We start from the raw sequence: 20742 nt of genomic DNA, 5'->3' as shown, positions 1-20742 counted from the left end.
GACGTCTTGAAGACGCTCCATGTGGGGATGTTGTGTTTGTGGTTGTTAAACCACAATTCGGCGACGCAAGTGAGATAAAATATGACGTGGCCCAGCTTGTCAGTTTCATCCCACTTATTGTTGGCGCTCACCAGTTCGTAGTGCTCGAGCCAGTCTTCGACGTCGGTCCCATCCGCACCGCTGAAGACTTTCAGGTCTCGTAGCCTAGAATGGCCAGGGCAGTTGAGCTGGGGTGAAGGCACCAATGTAGTGGCGTTGTCAGTCATGACAGGCGGTAGCGTGCGGCTTCGCAGCTCCACGGTGTAGCAACGGGGATTAACAGCACCTTCCACCAAATGTGAAGAGGTTTAATAGCCGTTAAAGACAGCGACGAGACAGCGTGAAGAACCGTCCAACGATCGGCACAGCAACGAACCAAAGCACGAGCCGAGAGAGCCGGGCGTTGGCGATGCTGCTTGCTGCAGGCCCATCTTCTTCTTCACAGTACGAATGTGTTCAATTGTTGAGTAGCCTGTATGAAATCCTGCTTGATCCTTTGGTTAATTGAATTCTGATGTTGTCCTAATTCTGTTAGCAATTAGCCTTGTGTATATAGTTTGTATACTACAGAGAGCAAGCTGATCGGCCCGTAATTCTTCGAGCCCTTGTGGTTGTATTTGTTACAGATTAAGATTATGTTAGCATTCTTCCAAGATTCGGGTCCCCGTCCCATCAAGAGACACTTCGTAAACAAGGTGGCCAGTTTTTCTAACACAATCTATCCTCTGTCTTTCAGCAGATCTGATGTTACCTGATTCTCACCAGCAGCTTTGCTTCTTTGCATTCCCCTCGAAGCTTTCCGGACTTCTTCCTTCATTACTGGTGGGTTGTCATCTGGGTTGCTGCTAGTTCTTACATTGTGGTCAGGGTTGTACTGGCTACTGTACAGATATCTGTGAAACTTCTCGGCTACTTCCACTATCCTATCTACATTGAACCTGCATAAGAAATATTCAATAACAAAAGACTGATGGCCACACAGAAAGACATACGGATACCGTGCTGTCTTTTTTGCACTATTTTATCTTTCGTAAGTATGAACCAACTTGCTCAAACATTCGTTTATATCAATCTGCACAATGTTCTCTGTCGTTGCATGGCGGCAGGTGTTGCCGTGGTGCTCCGCTACCTGGCGCGCGGCCTTCCAGCTGCCGCCAAGATGGTGGAAGAGAAGGAAGCGGAAGGAGGCAGCGTCGAGGAGGCTCGGGAGGCCCTGGCCTATCTTCAGGCGGTGCACGAGGTGCGGCACACCAAGGACGAGCAAGTGGCCGCCCGCCTCTTGGAGGAGCACCAGCTCGCCTTCGAGCACGTGCCCTCACACCTGCTGCGCTCCAGGGAGGTACGCATGCATAACATCTTTCGTAATATCTTCAGTGCTGTTGCACTGAAACCTTGAATGAATGCTAAGCAGTATGTTCTATTTAATGTAGCTCTTTTCTTCAATATCCTGGTGCACATTCATGGAGCTTTATGCACTAAAACCCAAAAACCAACTAATTCGCGCCGCCTACACTGAGCCGTACTAGACTGGGGGGCAAAGCAGAGGAGGTCTGGACTTGGCTGGTTCTGGCTTGACTAGGCTCATATGCATTTGCACGCCAATGCACGAACTTTTCATGTGATCGCATTTTAAATCACGAGTATTGGCCAGGTATCGGTCAGGTCAATTGGGTATCGCTTGGCAGTCACAGCACAAAGCAGCTTGACTAAATCTTTTTTGTTTCTGTTTTTTTTTCTCTGTCACTCTTTCTTTTTTCTTCTCTTTCTCCATATTTCTCACTTCCTATTTTCTTTCTCTCTCTTTGCTTTCTCTCCCTTGGTTTCTGTTTTTGCCTTGATCTGTTTTTTCTGTCCTTTTTTTGTGTCTTTCTCTGTGTATCTCTTTCCTGTCTGTATATTTTTATTTCTTTTCTTTCCATCTATCTCCTTCTTTCTCTTTTCCTGTGCTCATTATCTGTCCCATCTAAGCTAATAGAGTCCATGACAGACAAATTGGCCTAGCAGGACAGTGCAGAGGACGAAATTAAAGGCGAAAGAAGTGTGCACCAGCATAATAGTATGATAGTACGTGAGGTTTCCTCTTATGTGACAGACGTCCATTAAGAAAATCAACTCAATCTAAAAGCTTGGCCCTCTTTCGTTTTTTTTTTTTTTTCTGTAGTAAGTAACCTTCATGTGCAAAGAGAGCACACATGCTCTTTCCAAAAAAATACACTAAAACCTTGATATAACGAACCCAGATAAAGCAAAATATTGGTTATAATGAAGTAAATGAAGAATAGTCTTGCAATATATAAAAGTGTTAAGGGGGGACACCGGTCTTAGAACGGTCAAAAATGGTCAGGAAATCTATTTTCTGCAAAGCTTATTTTCAGGGCATTTGTACTTCTGAGCACCTACTGTCAAATTGCTAATGCTGAATTCGGTCGGGAAACGCGATAAAATGGGCCTTCAATGCACCCCGGTCGCACTGAAATGTCCCCAAAAAGATGAAATTTGTTTGAACTTTCTGCAAGCCCCATGTGCATTGCGGTGGACCGAGCCCCACCTTCTTGGGCTGGATTTGAAACTGTTTTCTTTGTGAACATTTTGCGCCATCTTAAATTGGCGTTACTCAAGCGGAATGGCTGCTGTTGCGGGTTTTCTGAAGGTCGTTTCCAGATCGCCGATTGGCCCTCATGTGGCGTTCTTCAGAGTCTGTCATTGGCTGGGATAACCGACTCATCATTTTTTTTCTTTGTGTTACGTTCGCCGCCCTGGCTGTCTTTTTGTGTGTGTCTGCTCTTGCAATCGTGTGTGTTTCCCGACACACCGTGTTTTCGCTTTGCACCTGTACTTTTTCACCGCGATCAATATGCCTAGAGACTCTCGTCTAAAACCATCGATGCGACAAGCTTTTTGAAGCCATTTAAAATGCCATTGGAACAAGAAGACGCCGGCCACAAGTGCCCTTTGGCAGCTAGTTGCAGTCGCAGCCAGACCCGTTGGATCCACCGGAAACTTTAACAATGCTGTCTACTGACGACACCGTGGGATTAAGTTCAACGAGCGAAATACTTCGGATTGATGCTGTTTTAAACTTCATCGCATGTTTTAGACTTCGCATGTTGTAGACTTCGTCGACGTAATTTCAGGTTCTGAAAATGCATTCAAATGTTAAATATTCGGTTTACTGTATAGCAATAAATATCTGAGCCGGGAAACGCATCGTGGAATTTCGTTAAAGCGGGACAGAAGAAGAAAAAGTGTTCATTGTGGCGACAATATTTATGCATTGACTTCTATGGACTGCTGACGGGGAACCGTGAATTTTTCGTTGTAGCGGGGTTCAACTGTAGATAGGGAACATGTGTATAAAATTTATGGTAAATGTTCCTTATAGAAAATTTTGCAATGCATGTCGAAAGTTCATATTCAATTTTTTCAGCTTCACATTTTTTGTCAACTTGACCAGCCTTACAAAACTTTTCATCATGTTTTTGTGAAGCAATTTTTTTTTTAATTTTATACTGTTGAACTCGTAAGAAACTGGGCTGTGGAGCTATGCTACTTTTTTTTGGCTAAGAGGGGCATATAAAATGTTATGAACAATAATCTGAGCTAATTAAGTTTTGAAATTGTGGAGCATCAATGCAAATGATAATTCTTATATGACGATGTATCTTAGTGACAATATAAATAGTATAGTTTCATATTGCAGGTTTTTGGCTACAGTTGCATATCAAACAGAACTTGAAAATATTGAGGAAAAGTACCTTAACGACCCATAAGAAATTACGCAATTAGACTTCTCTTATGCTCTCATAATTTGACAACTAGTTGGTGTGCATTAAAAATAATTATATTTTTGAAAGGGGAGAAGTAAATACTTATACACACCTAATGTCATCACAGTATCACCAGTAACAAAAATTTTCAATTCAAGACCAGCGTTTCCCCTTAATTAAGAATATACCTTTATAACGAATTTTTAGAGAAAACTTATTTTTCATGTAAGGTACCTTTTTGTTGTGAGGAAGTTTGAGTGCACTTGAATATTTCTTAAGTGTTTCTCTTCAATCTCTGTAATAATGCAAACTGCATTGTACTTTCCGTTGCCTGTATCAGGTGTGGCTGTGTCTGGTGCGCCGTTTGCCCTTGGATGAATTGGTGGCACACGTTCCAAGATTGTCAAGGGGAGGTCTGCTCGTGAGAGGTCCCCTGGTGGGGGCGTTGCGAGAGCGTCTACGATCTGCGTCTGAGCAGAACCCTCCCCAGCTGGGGCCTCTCGAGACGTACGCCCTCAAGCGCAGCCTGGAGGCTGGGCGTCCCAAACACCACCATCACCACCACCACCGCTCGACATCACACCAGCTGGATGATGTTGTAGCAGCACTGCACGAGCACTCGTTTAAGGTGGGTGTCGCAGAGTCAAAAGTGCGGCGCTGCGCCCAGAGGGTAAACAAGAATATTTATGAGTGAGCCGGATAGATGTGACATTAAGAAACAAGAAGATAGTGGGGGTCGGTGTTAACACTTGTGTACGATATTAGCATTGTTGCAAGAAGTTGAAACGAGCAGAGACAGGGCATGCTGCGAGAATGCGAGACAACAGCTGGTTATTAGGAGTAGTAGACTGGATTCCAAGAGAAGGCACATGTGGTAGTGGGAAACAAAGTTAGGTGGGCCTATGAGATTAAAAAATTCAGTGGGATAATGTAGCTACAGCAAGCATGTGACTGGTTTAATGGAAAAGACACGAGACAGGCTGTTGACGATGACAACATTGGGCAACCATTCTGTAACCAACAGACTGCCAATTACCTTGTCTTGCACGTTACAAATTACAGCCGCTGAACTTCCTTATTACTTTTTTTTTCTCATGTTAGTGCCGAGCAGACAACATTGTTTATGCCCATCTCTTTTTCAATCCACACCACCGACATTGAATGTGATGGCCTCTAAGCAGTTTGGCTTGCCTGCATAGTGCATGAACCTAGTCAGCTTTATAATTAATATGGCAGCTACAGCATTGGTGTGGTCATACAGCCCTTTGGGGTAATACCTGCTGTGGTATCACAGCAAATAAGCTATGGCATGGCTAAGTTCGAAGGTGCGGGCTTGATTCCCAGCCACCGCCACCACATTTTAGTGGGGGTGAAATGAAAGAACAGCCATATACCTAAATTTTAATGCATGCCTAGGAACCCCTGGTAACGAGAACTAGTTTGAAGATTATCGCTATGGTGTGCCTCATAACCATATCATGGCATGCAACAGCCCAGAATTGCATTATTATTGGTATATTGGATTGCATGCAACAGGCAAGCTACGCCATGACATCTGTGAGAGAGCATACATGTCAAGGTCCAGAAATGTTCAGTGCAAAGCCACATTCACCACTATTTTAATCATACCACAGCCTCAAGCTAGTGCTTTTGCATGTCAACCTATTCTGGCCACTCTGTTCTGTACCACATGTGTTTGGTTAACTTAGTGTGTGGCAGTGCAGCTGTGTTTTGTTGTTGTAAAGGTCGCCACTGTTCAGCCCTTCTATTAGGCCACCACTGGAGCGTGGCGCCCCCTGTTACTTGCATGCTATATGTGTTTGTGTCTAATAAAGAGTGGGGGCCCACTTTCATCCGGTCCAACAGGGTGCACCCGTCAGTATCTGCGTGTCCGTGCCCCTGAAGCACTAACCACATGACAGTTGTATGCTCTGCAATGCTGGCCTAGCTTTTCTGACGCCCGCTAGCAGACTTCTGCCATTGAGTGCTGTGCTTCTTCTATAGTATTCGCCGCTGTCAATCGCAGTGCCTATTACTCGGTTATCCTTGCTGATGTTTGCAAAGCATAGAAAACAACATCATAGTTTGACTACTTGGCAATGAGATCATCTCATCAAAGAAAATGATAGCTTGCCCAATTAGTCCTGTTCAGTGGATCATGGCATTGACAGCCTATGTGTAATTTGTTTTAATTCCCACCGAAATAACTTTACCAATTTGCTACTCTGGAAGCAGGCTTAACCTTCATGCAGACCTAACAGACAATGAATGAGTACATGAAATGATTGTGGATTCATAACTCTTATACTTAAAGCGAAGAGCGGACAGCTGCATGAGCTCCGAGTTGATGCAAGCATTGATGATGCAGTCATCGGGGAATAGCGTCAGTGTGTGGCCACACTAGACGTCCTTCTTTTTTTTTTCAAGTTGCCTTAGACAAATTCAGGAGGGTTCTTGGGTTGCTTTTTTTTTTTTCTTTCTTTTCGGGGAATTCTTCGAAGCTGCCTGCTATCCCCTCCCCATCTCTCCTGCCTTTTCGTCGCTTCTGCAGAGTTCTTCTCAACTTCGCAATACTCTAGAATTTTGTGTCGATGCAATTACAGCACTTGGAGATTCTCTTTTATGCAGGCAGTGTCACCAACGGGGAAGCGCTACCTGGTAGCAGTGGACGTCCGCGGCCCCATGACTCACGGGCGCACGCGCGTTCTCGATGGGCTTACACCTGCGGAGGTGTCAGCGCTGATGTTGCAAGCACTGGTACGCACGGGGGACGCAGTCACAGCGGCGGCCTTCTCCGCGAGGGGCCTCACACTGCTTGAAGTGGATGGCCAGATGAGTCTAGCCGACATCAGCCGCCACATGCGTGAGGTAGGCAAGAGAAAATTGAACAGGCTGTAGGCTTGCAGAGCCATCATAAAAGAGGCGGACATGGTTTTTCTATAACCACTTCAAGTTTATTCTGCAGTAAGGAGGAAAATAATGCAAGTGCACAGAGGGCACCAGAAGCGATGAGGAAAGATGGCACTTAGATGCCATGTTCATTGAAATGGTTTGTGAATGACTGCTGCTGCATGTATTAGTTATGTACATTTGTTCTACTTGTTTCAAATGTCCTTCTTTAATTACTTGTTAAGCTCTACATTTTTTAAATTGTTCAGAAATTTTAGTTCCCTAAATGGTTCTCAGCTACAAGTAATCTACCAGTGATCACAGACAGCTTCAATTAAATAATATAGAAGTAATTGCATCTGCCACAGCTTCTCTTTTGAAACAGTTGTGTGTTTCAGTTAAATTAACGTTGAAGGCTTGATGTGACAGGAGTCTGTCGTGTCGAGTAAATTGCCTGCAAAGCTATGCCAGTTGTCTTTACTTATTCCCAGCTGTAGAGAGTTTGGGCGTTTGCTTAATGTATAAAACTGACAAGTTATAGATGTCATGCCAGTGCACATCAGACAAATAATACTGCATACTTGGAGCAACTGGCTTCCATCTCTGATGGGGCCAAGAACGATAGAAAAAAAGCGAGAATCTGTTGCTTGTGCTCCCAGACACCCATGGGTCCAGTGGATGTGTCGCTTCCACTACGATGGGCCCGCGAGCAGAAGCAGCTCTTTGACCTGGTGCTGGTGTGCACCGACAACCAGACCCAGAGCTGGTCCGTCCATCCTGCCCAGGCCCTGAAGGAGTACCGGGAAAGCTGTGACCTACCAGATACCAGGTGAATTGTCATTATGAGCTGCAACTTTGTAGTGATAAAAGAAGCAAATCTTAAGAGCTTGTTTCTTTGTTTGAAATGATGTTAATAAACACCAACAGGTAATGAGGCCAAGGAAGGTATCTTTCAAGTTTTACTGTTCATAGTAGTATAAGTTGAAGGAAGTAGAGTGGACGAAACGACAACTTGTTGCCGGCAGGAATTAAACACGCCCCGCCGCGGTGGTCTAGTGGTTAAGGTACTCGGCTGCTGACCCGCAGGTCGCGGGTTCAAATCCCGGCTGCGGCGGCTGCATTTCCGATGGAAGTGGAAATGTTGTAGGCCCGTGTGCTCAGATTTGGGTGCACGTTAAAGAACCCCAGGTGGTCGAAATTTCCGGAGCCCTCCACCACGGCGTCTCTCATAATCATATGGTGGTTTTGGGACGTTAAACCCCACAAATCAATCAATCAGGAATTAAACATGCAACCTATGGATAACCTGCTTGCTTTGCCATTTGTGTTGCAGTCAAATCTTGTTATAGCGAACTTCAGATAACCGACTTCTTCGAAAATTCTCCTCTAAAAGTCCATTGGTACATTGTAAAAATATTTAAATGCTACGAATTTCAGAATACCAGATGTTTCAGAATAACATATCGAACTTAATGCCTCATATATCTATACAACACTCGAAATAACGAATAGCGATGTTAAAAAGTTACAGCTGTAAAAATAATGCCCAGCTCCCTATCTGCCACTATCATCATCAATAGAATGCCCGCCCCTATTCAAATCTGCGATGGCCCTATCGCCATAATCATCGCCTGGTACTTGTTTTTCTCATCAGGCTTTGCCTCGTTGCATTTGTTTTCGTCAGGCAGCTTTAGCTGAGCGCTTGTTACACGGCTGTTTACCTGCTTATCGGTTCATGGTAGAACGTTCAAGATGAGCTCCAAACGCAGCACGAAAGGAATGCTACAGCAAAGTGAAAAATGTGATGCGAGTGACCTATGGGTTGATAGCACCAATGATTACCTATGTATGCTTCATTAACGCTCAAACTCTACACATAGTGGGACAACGAAGCATGCATGTCTGATAGCTGACGACTGATGAGATCCATACCATTTGTTGTTGTAAGATAACTGCGACGAGAGCGAAGACGAAACATCATGTCTGAAGCAACGTGAAGAATCGGTATTTAATGCTTATGCTTTGCAGTGCGTTTATCTTTCAACACTCGAGTTGTCCACAGTAGGATAGATCGCGCTCTTCTTCAAAATAATAAACGTGCCCTGGTTCTGTGTTATTTTGTGCTTGCTTGTTTTTTCAGGTTCATTAGAACATAACGCAGTCGCGAATGTATACACAGGTAGGCGCCTCGCGTATTTACGTGTACGATCTTTGCATAAATTTTTAATACTTTCACTATGACGACTTTTCAGAGTAACGAATGATTATTAGCAGTCCCTTGAGGTTCGTTGTATCGAGATTTTACTGTACTACAGTGGTCGTCCTCTCGTCTGCTTAATGGGTATTTACATGCATGCAAGCATGGAAGTCGTTATCACTAATAAAGCGGTCTCTACCGTTACCGAAAGGTGGAAAACCTTTTGCGACACATTGTGGTGTCAAAGAATTGAGCATCGCAGTGAACTTATATGCGACAAAAATTATCGCTTCTCGCATTTATGGCTTCTTGAATTTAAATTAAGGCATTGTTGATTACCGTATTTACTCGATTCTACCACGCCCTCGATTGTAACGCGCACCCGATTTTCACGACAAAAAAAAAAAAAAAATTCACGACGATTGTGGTGCCAGGCATGTCGAAGTAAAGAGGCGTCTGATCGGTATTCCCGATTTGCCCAAGCAGGTAGCCGTTGTTGTGCCGCAAGTTTAGGAGGAACCTCTGAAAACTGTGAAGCTTTTCATGGAACTCCTCCGCAAAACTTTTCGCATATGCCCGTTCCCCTTCGTAGGGAAAAGCCTTTCCTCTTCATAAAGTTAGTTAGCCAGCACCTGCTCGCTTTAAACTGGCTCCGCATTAGACCTTTTTCTAAGGCTGATTGCATAGCCCGCACTTGGAGCAGTTCTGTCGTCACGGGCCGCTGTGCCGCTCGCTGCTCAAGCACATACTCGCCGAGCAGCTCTTTAATTTGCGGAAACCGACCCTGCTGTGATCCACTGAAGCCTTTGCGTGAAGCTTTGCTGCCGACAATCTTCTGCTTTTGTTTCCATCAGTCCCGCACGCACGTTTCGGGAACTCCGAACGACCGCGATGCGGCCCGATTTCCGTCCGTTTCTGCACACGCGATGACTTTTCTTTTAAAAGCGGCATTGTGGTGCACTTGAGTTTATGGAGTCGGCCCTTCCATGCCGTCGATGCTAATGCACTACAAGATGACGAACTCCTCAGCACACGTACGAAGTGCCGCACATGGGAAACACATAGGCAGAAATGGTCGACGCGCCACGCCGACGCATGTAGGGGGCGGCCATTTTGGAATTTTGATGGCAATAAAATGACCGTATTCATTTTTTTTTCATACTCGATTCTAATGTGCATGCGATTTATGAACTCGCTTAACCAAAAAAAAAAGGTGCGCGTTACATTTGACTAATTACGGTAATCGTCGCCGGTTATAGATGCCAAGAGTGGCGTCAGAAAAGTTTGCCGTGCTACATCTGACCGCAAGTCTTTATGCTGTCTTCTATTTCTTTTTGTCTTCCTTTTTCTCTTACTTTCATTCTGCCAGTGAGGAAACGTCTGGAAATCTGCGTGCGGTGCTCGCCGCGGTCTACGATATTTACGTCGCTTGTAAACTACAGCAAGGCACATGTGAGCGTGCACCTATATGCTTTAAAATGCATTTTCTTAACATTTTTCTCGCTTTGTATGCACCATATTTTTACTGTGAGTGTCAAAAGTGTCCGTTGTAAAAGTAGGAGGCTTTGAAAAATGTTCGCTATATGTGAACTCAGTTTCAAAGGGTAGCACAAAAAAATCGTTATTGCACCAAAATATGGTTGTTATAACAGATAGATCATTATATATGGGATCGTTATAAGTGTGTTTTACTGTATCGTCATTCATCTGTTTCATCAGTGTCTCTTATAAAATGGTTCAACTGTATTGCTCACGACTGTGCTTATCTTGTTATGTAGCTGATACTGCTTCGATCTGAACTGTGCCTCTTGACGTCGCTCTCACATCACTGTGCACTTTCCAGGTTCATTGTGTGTGCCATGTGCAGCCAGGGCTTCTCTCTGGCGCCCCCCAATGAGCTGGGTATGCTGGACATGGCTGGCTGTGATAGCCACACCCTGCAGCTGATACAGGACTTTGCCAGAGGCAACTTCTAAGCCACCGTCCATCCCTTTCTTGTTTCATCGCACCTTTGAACCCATCTCTTGGTGAGGGAATCCCGCTGGGTGACGTTCATGTTCAAAAAAAGTTACCTACTGTTTACGTCTTTTACTATACTCAGCAACACCTTTTCTTGGCAGTACTGTGGAAGCTACAGAATCTAAATGCATGCCTGCTGCCACGAAAGAAATTACGTTTGAATTTACTGATAATTTTTTTGTTTACCTTGCTGAAATGCGCTGCTTTATTTATTATAAGACTCAAACAGTTGCAGGAGGTCGGAAGTACCGTATTTACTCGATTCTACCGCGCCCTCGATTGTAACGCGCACCCGATTTCCACTGCGAAAAAAAAAAGAAACGTAAGACATCGATTGCAACGCGCACCCATTTTTTATCGCTGGCCCGCACGATCACACCACTCGAAAAAACGACTCCTTTCGGGACCGTCTTCTATTTAAATATGAGGTACGGGCGAAGCTTGTGCCCATCTGACGTGTAACAGAGCGTTGCCGTCACTTTAGTTTCACCGTGGACCGATGTCAGCACGCGAACTTGCTTCGCCCCCTTCTTCTCGACGGTTGTGGTGCCAGGCATGTCGAAGTAAAGAAGCGTCTGATCGGCATTCCCGATTTGCCCAAGCAGGTAGCCGTTGTTGCGGCGCAAGTTTAGGACGATCCTCTGAAAACTGGGAAGCTTTTCATCGTACTCCTCTGCAAAACTTTTCGCATATGCATGTTCCCCTTCGTTGGGAAAAGCCTTTCTTCTTCATAAAGTTAGTTAGCCAGCACCTGCTCGCTTTAAACTGGCTCCGCATTAGACCTTTTTCTAAGGCTAATTGCATAGCCCGCACTTGGAGCAGTTCTGTCGTCACGGGCCGCTGTGCCGCTCGCTGCTCAAGCACATACTCGCCGAGCAGCTCTTTAATTTGCGGAAACCGACCCTGCTGTGGTCCACTGAAGCCTTTGCGCGAAGCTTTGCTGTCGACAATCTTCTGCTTTTGTTTCCGCCGGTCCCACACGCACGTTTCGGGAACTCCGAACGACTGCGATGCGGCCCGATTTCCGTCCGTTTCTGCACACGCGATGACTTTTCTTTTAAAAGCGGCATCGTGGTGCATTCGAGTTTTTGGAGTCGGCCCTTCCACGCTGTCGATGCTAATGCACTACTAGATGACGAACTCCTCAGCACACGTATGAAGCGCCGCACACGGGAAACACATAGGCACAAATGGCCAACGCGCCATGCCGATGCACGTAGGGGGCGGCCATTTAGGATTTGCCGATGGCAATAGATTGACCGTAATTTTTTTGTTCGTACTCGATTCTAACGCGCATGCGATTTATGAACTCGCTTAACCGGAAAAAAGGTGCGCGTTAGATTCGAGTAATTACGGTAAGCTACAATTATTGTTCACTTTTCAGGAATGGCTTCACTTCTTTTCCATTTCTTAGACAGCACCACCTTTTCAGCGTGCCCATTTTCCGAAGTAAACATGGTGTTCATGACGTAGTAGGTCGTTATGCGGCTCCAAACGTACAGTTCAGTTTTCCTAGACAAATACAGTCGTAATATGGCACTTAAATGTACAGTGAAAAAGACACGTTAGCTAGCAAACACTAAATCAGCTGCCAGCTGTCGTACTATTTTTCGGAGCAACACGAATGTGTGGAAGCCCTGCCTCTGGAGCCTTCGCTGTGTTGCACTGCCACGAAAATTTGTCGCAGAGTATAACTTTGTAACGACGTCGACGAAGTCGGCCTCGCGAAAACAGTTTCGCATGCATGTAGCCCTCACTGCCGCCCACAAAATATTCACCATCTCCACAGCTGAATACAGGGACACCCGAAGTGGCTTAGCTGCCAGGAGCTCAACAGCTATGAGCAAGCATTCCGCGACACGGCGCCTAACGTGCCGATTACGCTCAAGCCAAGCGGTCACACTTTCGACGTTTTGTTGAGCGGCAGGAAAAAGCGTGCTAGTCCTCCCGTCGGCCATCATGAACACACACGCACACCAAGAGGGAGCAAGTCGCGCACACACGACACACATGCCAGAACGCGTGGAACAGCTCTGGGCTCGTTTCCAGTCAGAAAATTAAACTAATTCGAGCCAGCATGGCAGGCGTCGCGGAGCGGTGGAGACGGGTGAAGGGGTTGTGATCAAGAGAGGAGAGCAGACTTGCAAGAAAAGGGCAAGCAGTTGCGATAAAGAGAGGAGAGGATGCGGCGGTAGGGCGACCTTGAAAACCAAAACACACGGGAAGGAGGCAAGTTGGGTAGCTCGCTTGAAAGGTGCGGGAAACTCGCACGTAGAAAAACTTGGAAAGAGTGCATGGCTGCCTGAATCGGTGCGCGCGGCGGTGTTCGAAGAATCGGCGGCCGTGGTCAAAAAATCGTTTCGTTGCGCCGGCGGGTTTGCGTGGCCTCACGAACCCCGATATTTCACGATTCATTCCGTGCAAATTAACAGCCGTTTTCGGGCTTCCGCACGCGCATGGAAGGCATGCTGAGCCGAGTGCGAAGTTCTCTTGAAATTATATTAAGACAGTGTTGCCAGAGTCGATCCCGGATATATCAAACTTGAAGGGGATCGCGAAATAGTTCGATATATCGATAATTTGAAATATAAGATATGTCCATTTAAGGGTTACCTTGAAGTGCTGCGAATCTCGCAGTGGTATCCAAAGACTGTGCTAAGCTTCCGCTTGCTGGCTTTCCCGCCCAGAATACAAAAATAAAAACATGAAATCCACCGCACTTTATTTTGGACGAAAAAAGTCTGTGAGCTAGGCTTGCTTCTTTGTCTGAGCCATTAAATTCATGGGGCCATCCTCAATATTGTTGAGGCTTTCCACATAGTCAATCCCAGCGCCTTCCGTAGCGCCACAACAGCAGCGGATAAGGCTAAATGCCGACGCAAGCTCTCCAGCGGTACAGGGTTGCGCCGAGGCGTCGTCAGCATCATCGTCGCTGCTCTGGTCGGCCTCATTGTCAACGGCGATGCCGGCCACGATTTCTGCATCGATGCAGTCCGAAACGGCTTGCACATCATGATTAGCACTGACGAAATCGCTCACTGTGGCCCCATCAACGATGGCACCCGGAAATGCAGAAAGCTGGCGAAATTTATCCTCGAGGCACTCTATGTCGTCGTCTGCTGTGACATCGTCATCGCTCCCAAAGTTGTCAGGTGACACTGGAAGGATAACTTTACCAAAGCAGTTCACGATCGTGGCTTGTTTGACGTGCCGGTTACTTTTTGTATCGCTCCGAGGAAATCGGTTTTCAGTTCGACCCCTAACCAAAGGTTGATCAGGAACCTCTGCACCAGTCGTCGCCTGTATCTGACCTTAAAAAAATTAATGATGTCTTGGTCAAGAGGCTGCAGCCTCGCCGTGGTGTTGGGTGGCAAAAACTTGACTGTGATCTTTTTGAGATGGCTGACCACATGATGTGCTGAACAATTGTCTACCAGAAGACAAATATTGTGGTCTGCCTTCTCTAATACGGCATCCCATGCACGCTTCCATTCGGAAAAGAGGTCCCTCGTCATTCATTGCTTTATTGTTGAACGTGTTTCGGACCGGGAAGCTCTTCGCGTTCTTGAAGCATCGCGGCGACTTGCTCTTGCCGATAACGAACGGCCGCAGCTTGCAAAAGCCGCCCATGTTCGTCGCGAGCAAGATCGAGACACGCCTTTTGCTCATTTTCTCTCCATGACAAGAGGTTCCTTTAAGATCCAAAGTCTTGCTCGGCAACATTTGCCACAAGAGCGCGGTTTCGTCGGCGTTGTATATGTAGTTGTGACCAACGCCAGAGCTGACGAGGGAGCGGCGCTCTTTTAATCCTCAAACAAGTAGCCGACCAGCCGGCTGCCTATGCCCGCCAGGTATTGTCCCTCCTAGCCGGAGGGTGAGACGTGTCGCCACGACGTCGTAAGCCGTTCGACAGAGGACAACAAATACAGCATCTTTCTTGGAAGAGACTGCGGCAGCCGCCGCAAGTCGCCCTGCTAATTGAGCGAACAGATTGGCGAGCCCTTTGATGTATGCTGTCATGAGCTTGGGACCCCTCGACCAGCAGCACACACACGACGAGGAAGAGCCCCGCTGGCGCCACATAGGAGTGCAGTGATCACGACTCAATATTCCACGTTAATGTGGGCCACGCATGCTTGTCCCCCTTGCCGGTTGCGTGTTATCTGTGATTGGACAGTACCATCTGCATGTGTTCCCTGATCTAGGGATCTGGGGAGAACATACCCTCTATAATGAGCCACCCGGCTCATTCGAAGAAGCGCCATGTAGAGCAACGCCAGAGTCGCTTGTCATGTACGAGAGCTCACTATGTAAAAGCTCATTAATTAAAAAACTCGTTAGTAAAACAGTAAAAGCTCGTTAATTCGGATTTCACGGGACCGGAAAAACTGTACGAATTAACCGAATGCCAAATTAACGAATGAAAAGGGAAAACAACATTTAAAATCAAGCTGCAGAAGCCCACCTTTATTTGTTGAAGTATTTTGTAATTGTCATCTGCGTTTTCGCGCAGATTCCGGCTGACATCACAATTTTTCTTAACTGTTCCAAATGGCCAACAGCACGCAAGCTGTCGGGAGTGTTCAGGCAAGCGTCCTCTAATATTAACAGCGCCTCCGAGACTTCCCGTGAGGTGCGATGAGGTCGCGTCTGTATCTCCTCGCATGATTCTTCGTCGGAATCGTGGTCTTCATGGGCACCCGTGACATCATTAATAATCTCTTGATCGGTCAGGAGACTACTCGTGGCGACACTATGATCAATCGCGATGTAGTCCTGAAAGGTCACATCTGTGGGAAGGACAGCATCGAAAGTTGGCCAGTCATCGTCGGTGGACTCGGCTGACACCGCCTCGATGCCATCGTCAGCTACTGCTGCATGCTCGGGCCTCACAAAACCGCTGTGCCGGAAACAGTTGGCGATGACTTGCGGCGGAGTGTTTTTCCACATGTGGGCGATGATGTGCACTGCGCCGAGTAAGTCCACTTGATACAACGTTCCAGCTTCTGAGCATAGGATCATTCGCTCTAGCAGGTGCTTGCGGTTCTTCGACTTCATGTAGTGAATGATACCCTGGTCCATCAGCTGAAGAGCAGACGTAGTGTTTGGCGGCAACAAAACTACTTTGATGCTCTTCAGTTCGACTGTACAGTTATGGGCACTGCAGTTGTCAACAACCATAATTATCTTACGGTCCTTCGACGTGAAGTGCCGGTCCAACTGCTGCAGCCAGTCGCAAAAAATGTCCGATGTCATCCATGCCTTCCTGTTCGCTGTGTACTCGACAGGAAGGCTTTTGACGTTCTTAAAACAACGTGGCTTAAGCGCCTTCCCGACGACAAGTAGTGGCAAGCGCTCCGTGCCAGTCATATTGGCGGCAAGAAGCACAGTTATCCTTTGCTTGCACTTCTTGCAAGCAAAGGATAACTTGCAAGTGAAAAGTTGCAAGTGAAAACACAACCTTTTTTTGCCCCAAAAAGTCCGTGATGCACGTGGTTGGAAGAGCAGAAGCGATAAGGGCGATCTCGATTTCAATTAAAACGGCAGGGTGCTCGTTCGCCGAGGCCTGTGGCATAAGCTGCATGAGGCACTGGCTCCAAAGTTTCGTCGTTCTCGCAATCTGATTCCTCCAAATCACTCTCGCCACGTACTTCATTTACAATGCTCCAATGTGTGCGGTCGGCATCATCATCGGCCGTAATTAAATCATCGCAACAGATGTCCCACCCACTCTCCCAGGTAGGAGTCGACGACGCGCTGCCACAAATCGCCGCCGCAGTTCGGAAGCTTCAGGATCGGCATCGGGCCCGACCTCGACGAAGTCGGCCTCGCGAAAACAGTTTTATGCGCATGTAGCCGTCACCGCCGCCCAGGAAATATTCAGCATCTCCACAGCTGAATACCGGGACGCCCGAGCGGCAAGTTGGTTGTTAGGCGGTCAACAGCTATGAGCAAGCGCTTCGCAACGCGGCACCTAACGCGCTCAAGCCAAGTGGTCACACTTTGGAGGTTTTGTTGAGTGGCAGGAAAAAGCGTGCAAGTCCTACCGTCTGCCATCCTGACCACACAAGCACACCAAGAGCGAGCAAGACATGCACATGCGACACACAAGCCAGAGCGCTTGGAACAGCTCTGGGCTCGTTTCCAGTCAGAAAACGAAACTAATTCGAGCCAGCATGGCAGGCGTCGCGGAGCGGTGGAGACGGGCGAAGGGGTTGTGATCAAGAGAGGAGAGCAGACTTGCGAGAAAAGGGCAAGCAGTTGCGATAAAGAGAGGGGAGGATGCGGCGGGAGGGCGACCTTGAAAACCAATACACACAGGAAAGAGGCAGGTTGGGTAGCTTGCTTGAAAGGTCCGCGAAATTCCAATGTAGAAAAACTTGAAAAGTGTGCCTGCACGCGCAGAAGTCAAAGCATGGCTGCCTCGATCGGTGCGCGCGGCGGTGTTCGAAAAATCGGCGGCCGTGGTCAAAAAATCGTTTTGTTGCACCGGCGGGTTTACGTGGCCTCACGAACTTCGATATTTTGCTATTCGTTCCACGGAAATTAACAGTCGTTTTCACGCTTCAGCATGTGCGCAGAAGGCATGCTGAGTCGAGTGCGAAGTGAGCGAGAACAAATCCTAAACACGAAACAAATCGCAAATTATCATAGTTCGTTGGGTAGAGTACGCGCATGCACTAGACGCACACTATCGGATACAGCCAGTGGCCGACGATGTTGGCGAATGGTCTGGTCACTCCAGGTCGGCAACGCCAACGACAGTACCAGCGATCAAAAGCAGGTTAAATGGCCGACCAGTCTTCGAAAGATTGGTGGCAGTGTGAAAACTTTGGCCTTGTCTGGCGATGCGGGGTGCTCAGAGTAGCGGGGGGGGGGGGGGGGGGGCAAAGCATGGATGTGTGCGTAACAAAAAACGATCGGGGCATGAAGAAATGAAACAGCTTTCCTTCCTCCAAGGGTTGGGGAGAGCGGCAACTAGAGGGTCGCGGAGGCAAGGTCGGCGTTTAACAATAAGCATGTATGGGCACCTCGCTGATGCCTGATCAGTGGTCGAAATGGGCTTCCCAAGAAGTCGGCAGACTGCTGACTCCGTTCACTGTAACCATTCAGCGGCGCTCGGAGACGTTCGTTGTAAGTGTGATTTTGTGCCATTGAACCAATGTTTATTTTCACGGTCACGCGGATATTGTAAGCGAAAGTTCGTTTTAAGTGGGGCCGTTATATGTGGGCTCCACTGTATTATTATATCAGACTCGGGGTTGCATTTAGTGTCACTAGTTCTGCTATGACATTGTCGTCACACGCGTGGGTGCGCACCAGCGCTGCAAAACACATACACTGCTAAAAAGAAAACTGTCTTGCAACCCCACCTGAATTGAGTGAGGACGAGCTCAGTTTGAGAATGACGGAACCTCAGCTTCAAGTTTTACGGCGACTATGTTTTGCGTCAGCCTCAGACATCCGCATCATTCACGAGTTTGTTTTGTTTATATCCCAGTTTTTTCCTCCACCGCAAGTGCGTATAGCTTCTGACCTTTGTGCACAATGTTATAGCTACTCTGGTCATTTGCGTGGTCCACATTTTGCTAGGGCGGGGTGTGCTGGTGCTGGCTGCAGAGCTTCTCTTAACGGCAGCAAGGCCCCCATAGCACATCTTGGCCCTGACTGCGGAGCTGTGCAGGACATTTTATTACTGAGCGCGATATTGTCATTCTTTAATATTAAATGTGCAAAAATGCAAAGAAATATGCTTGGATGCATTTATTGGAACGCCAACCTATGCGGAGTGCGGTGGCTCATGGAAAGAGGGAACGTTAGATGAAATAGCGAAGTTCATTGAACATATAATTTACAGAGGGATTATACACATCACGGGTATCCGTCTATATTGGAACACTTGAAGGCTCTTATTGCAAGACAACAAAAGTTTGCTGAGGAAATAGTACGAGTACACTTGTATCTCGCTTTAAAAAAAAACAATGCAATGCTTCACCGCATGGCATGAGCAACGAAGCAGCACCTTGGCTCCGATTTTCTTTGTCTATGTGAAAATAAACATTTTGTACAACATTCAATAGTTTTTGTACTCTTCCTAAGCTTGCTTGAAAGGTCCGCGAAATTCCAATGTAGAAAAACTTGAAAAGTGTGCCTGCACGCGCAGAAGTCAAAGCATGGCTGCCTCGGGGTTGCATTTAGTGTCATACATCTACAAGATGTATGTTCTGAATTTTCTTTGTTTTGAATATTTTTGTACATATAGTGTTTTTATTGCATTGTTTATCAGCTGGCAACCGAAAATTTCACACACACTTTTCTCATTTTCATTCATTCTAAATTATTTTTGTTACTGTACAACATATATTTTTTGAAAAGAACATGTCATTTTGCAAAGTTTGGTATGCTGCAATGCGTGCTGGAGAGCTTTTCAAACTGGCAAGAACGATCTTCCTGAGACATATGAAAAATAATCATTTTTGCGCGGTTACAAAAGAGTTAAGAATGCACATTGGGCCGAAGACATCTGTGCAGACTATCGTGTAAGTTTTATTTGGTGCTTCAATATGTTGGCATGCTTATTAAAAAACGTTTTACCACACCTTGGACAAACAGGTGCGCTCCCAAGCACTGTGCAAATCTATTGAAGCAACGCAATCACATTCTCGACACCCGCGCACACAATAAGGATTCGTAACTCTTTTGAAACGCGACTGAATAAGCGCTGTGCGAACTTGTTGAAGCAACGCGATCACATTTTGGATGAGCGCATGAAAAGGGTTCGTTACTATCTTGGAATGAGACTGAAGTGTCGCGGCTCCAGCGCAGCGCACCGTTCGATATATCGAATATGTCGGCGTACAAGTGTTCGATATGCGCGCACCTGTGCCCCATACTTTTATATGTGTTCTTCAAGGGGATTTTTCGGCTGTTCGATATAGTCCATAATTCGACATATCCAAGTTCGGTATACCCGGGACCAATTGTATCACATGAGCTCCATTGTCTAATCGCCATTTTGCCAAATTTACACTCAAACCTCGATATAACAAAACCGGATAAAAGTAAATACTGGTTATAACAAATTAAGTGAAAAATAGTCTTGCATATGAGGTACCCTTCTTATTAGAGACATGTAATATAAGGGGCAAGAATCGCTGCCCAAAGCATGCCTCCTATAAAGGGGTTTAACTGTATTACCAATTGGTAACTGCATATGACCTAGTAGGTGCCATCAAAATTTATGACATCACAGCATTTGGTGTGGGAATTCCAACATGGTATTGCTGCCCACATTTTCTTTTCGTGTATTTCCTCACTTACCACGCGTCTTCTCACCGCAAACGTGGGGACTGTAAAAAAACTTGGAAAAAAATTTTTTTTTTCTTTAATGTTTCTTCAACACTTTTCGGTGCCGACAGAACCTGTCCCTCATTTGTGTGTCTCCTCTCTCTTTTTCTCTTCTTTTACAGGCAAATCCAAACGAGGCAGCTGTCGAGTCTTTTTTCCCATGCGTGTGAGCAGTATATTTGCTAGCAGTCACTCTTGGGGTGCCTCCAAAAAAGCGCAGTTCTGGTCTCGTCTCTTTCCCGAATGGCAAGAGCAACTTCCGATGCCATAAGCCGTACTTGCCGACGTAGGCACAAAATGTGCGTGTAACTTCTGTCCTCGCATCTTTCCTTTCTCCTGTCATTCCTCATGGTACCAGTCCTGACTGATGTTCCTGGAGTGGCTGGCCAGGGTGCCTAAAGGGTAATGTAAAGCTTTGCGAGCAGGCTGCTTTGACAGCGACTGCTTTTAGCTCTGTCATTTAAAACAACACTGTCATCTTTA

General features: G+C 46.5%; 1 protein-coding gene across 1 annotated transcript in view; it reads left to right on the top strand.

Annotated features, from left to right (window-relative positions):
- LOC119174235 (RNA-binding protein Ro60) overlaps nt 1-20520 on the top strand; it is a 48725-nt gene extending 28205 nt beyond the window's left edge. The window contains exons 4-9 of the mRNA XM_037425064.2: nt 1146-1378; nt 4147-4434; nt 6435-6674; nt 7355-7524; nt 10736-10919; nt 20382-20520. Coding sequence (XP_037280961.2) covers nt 1146-1378; nt 4147-4434; nt 6435-6674; nt 7355-7524; nt 10736-10868 — 1064 coding nt within the window. The 3' untranslated portion in view covers nt 10869-10919; nt 20382-20520. The remainder of the gene's footprint in view (nt 1-1145; nt 1379-4146; nt 4435-6434; nt 6675-7354; nt 7525-10735; nt 10920-20381) is intronic.
- Nucleotides 20521-20742: the final 222 nt, after the last annotated feature.

The sequence above is a fragment of the Rhipicephalus microplus genome, chromosome 5 (assembly GCF_043290135.1).
Source record: "Rhipicephalus microplus isolate Deutch F79 chromosome 5, USDA_Rmic, whole genome shotgun sequence".
NCBI lineage: Eukaryota > Metazoa > Arthropoda > Arachnida > Ixodida > Ixodidae > Rhipicephalus > Rhipicephalus microplus.
The sequence above is the reverse complement of the archived record's forward strand: the minus strand, read 5'-3'. Positions and strand labels throughout refer to the sequence as shown.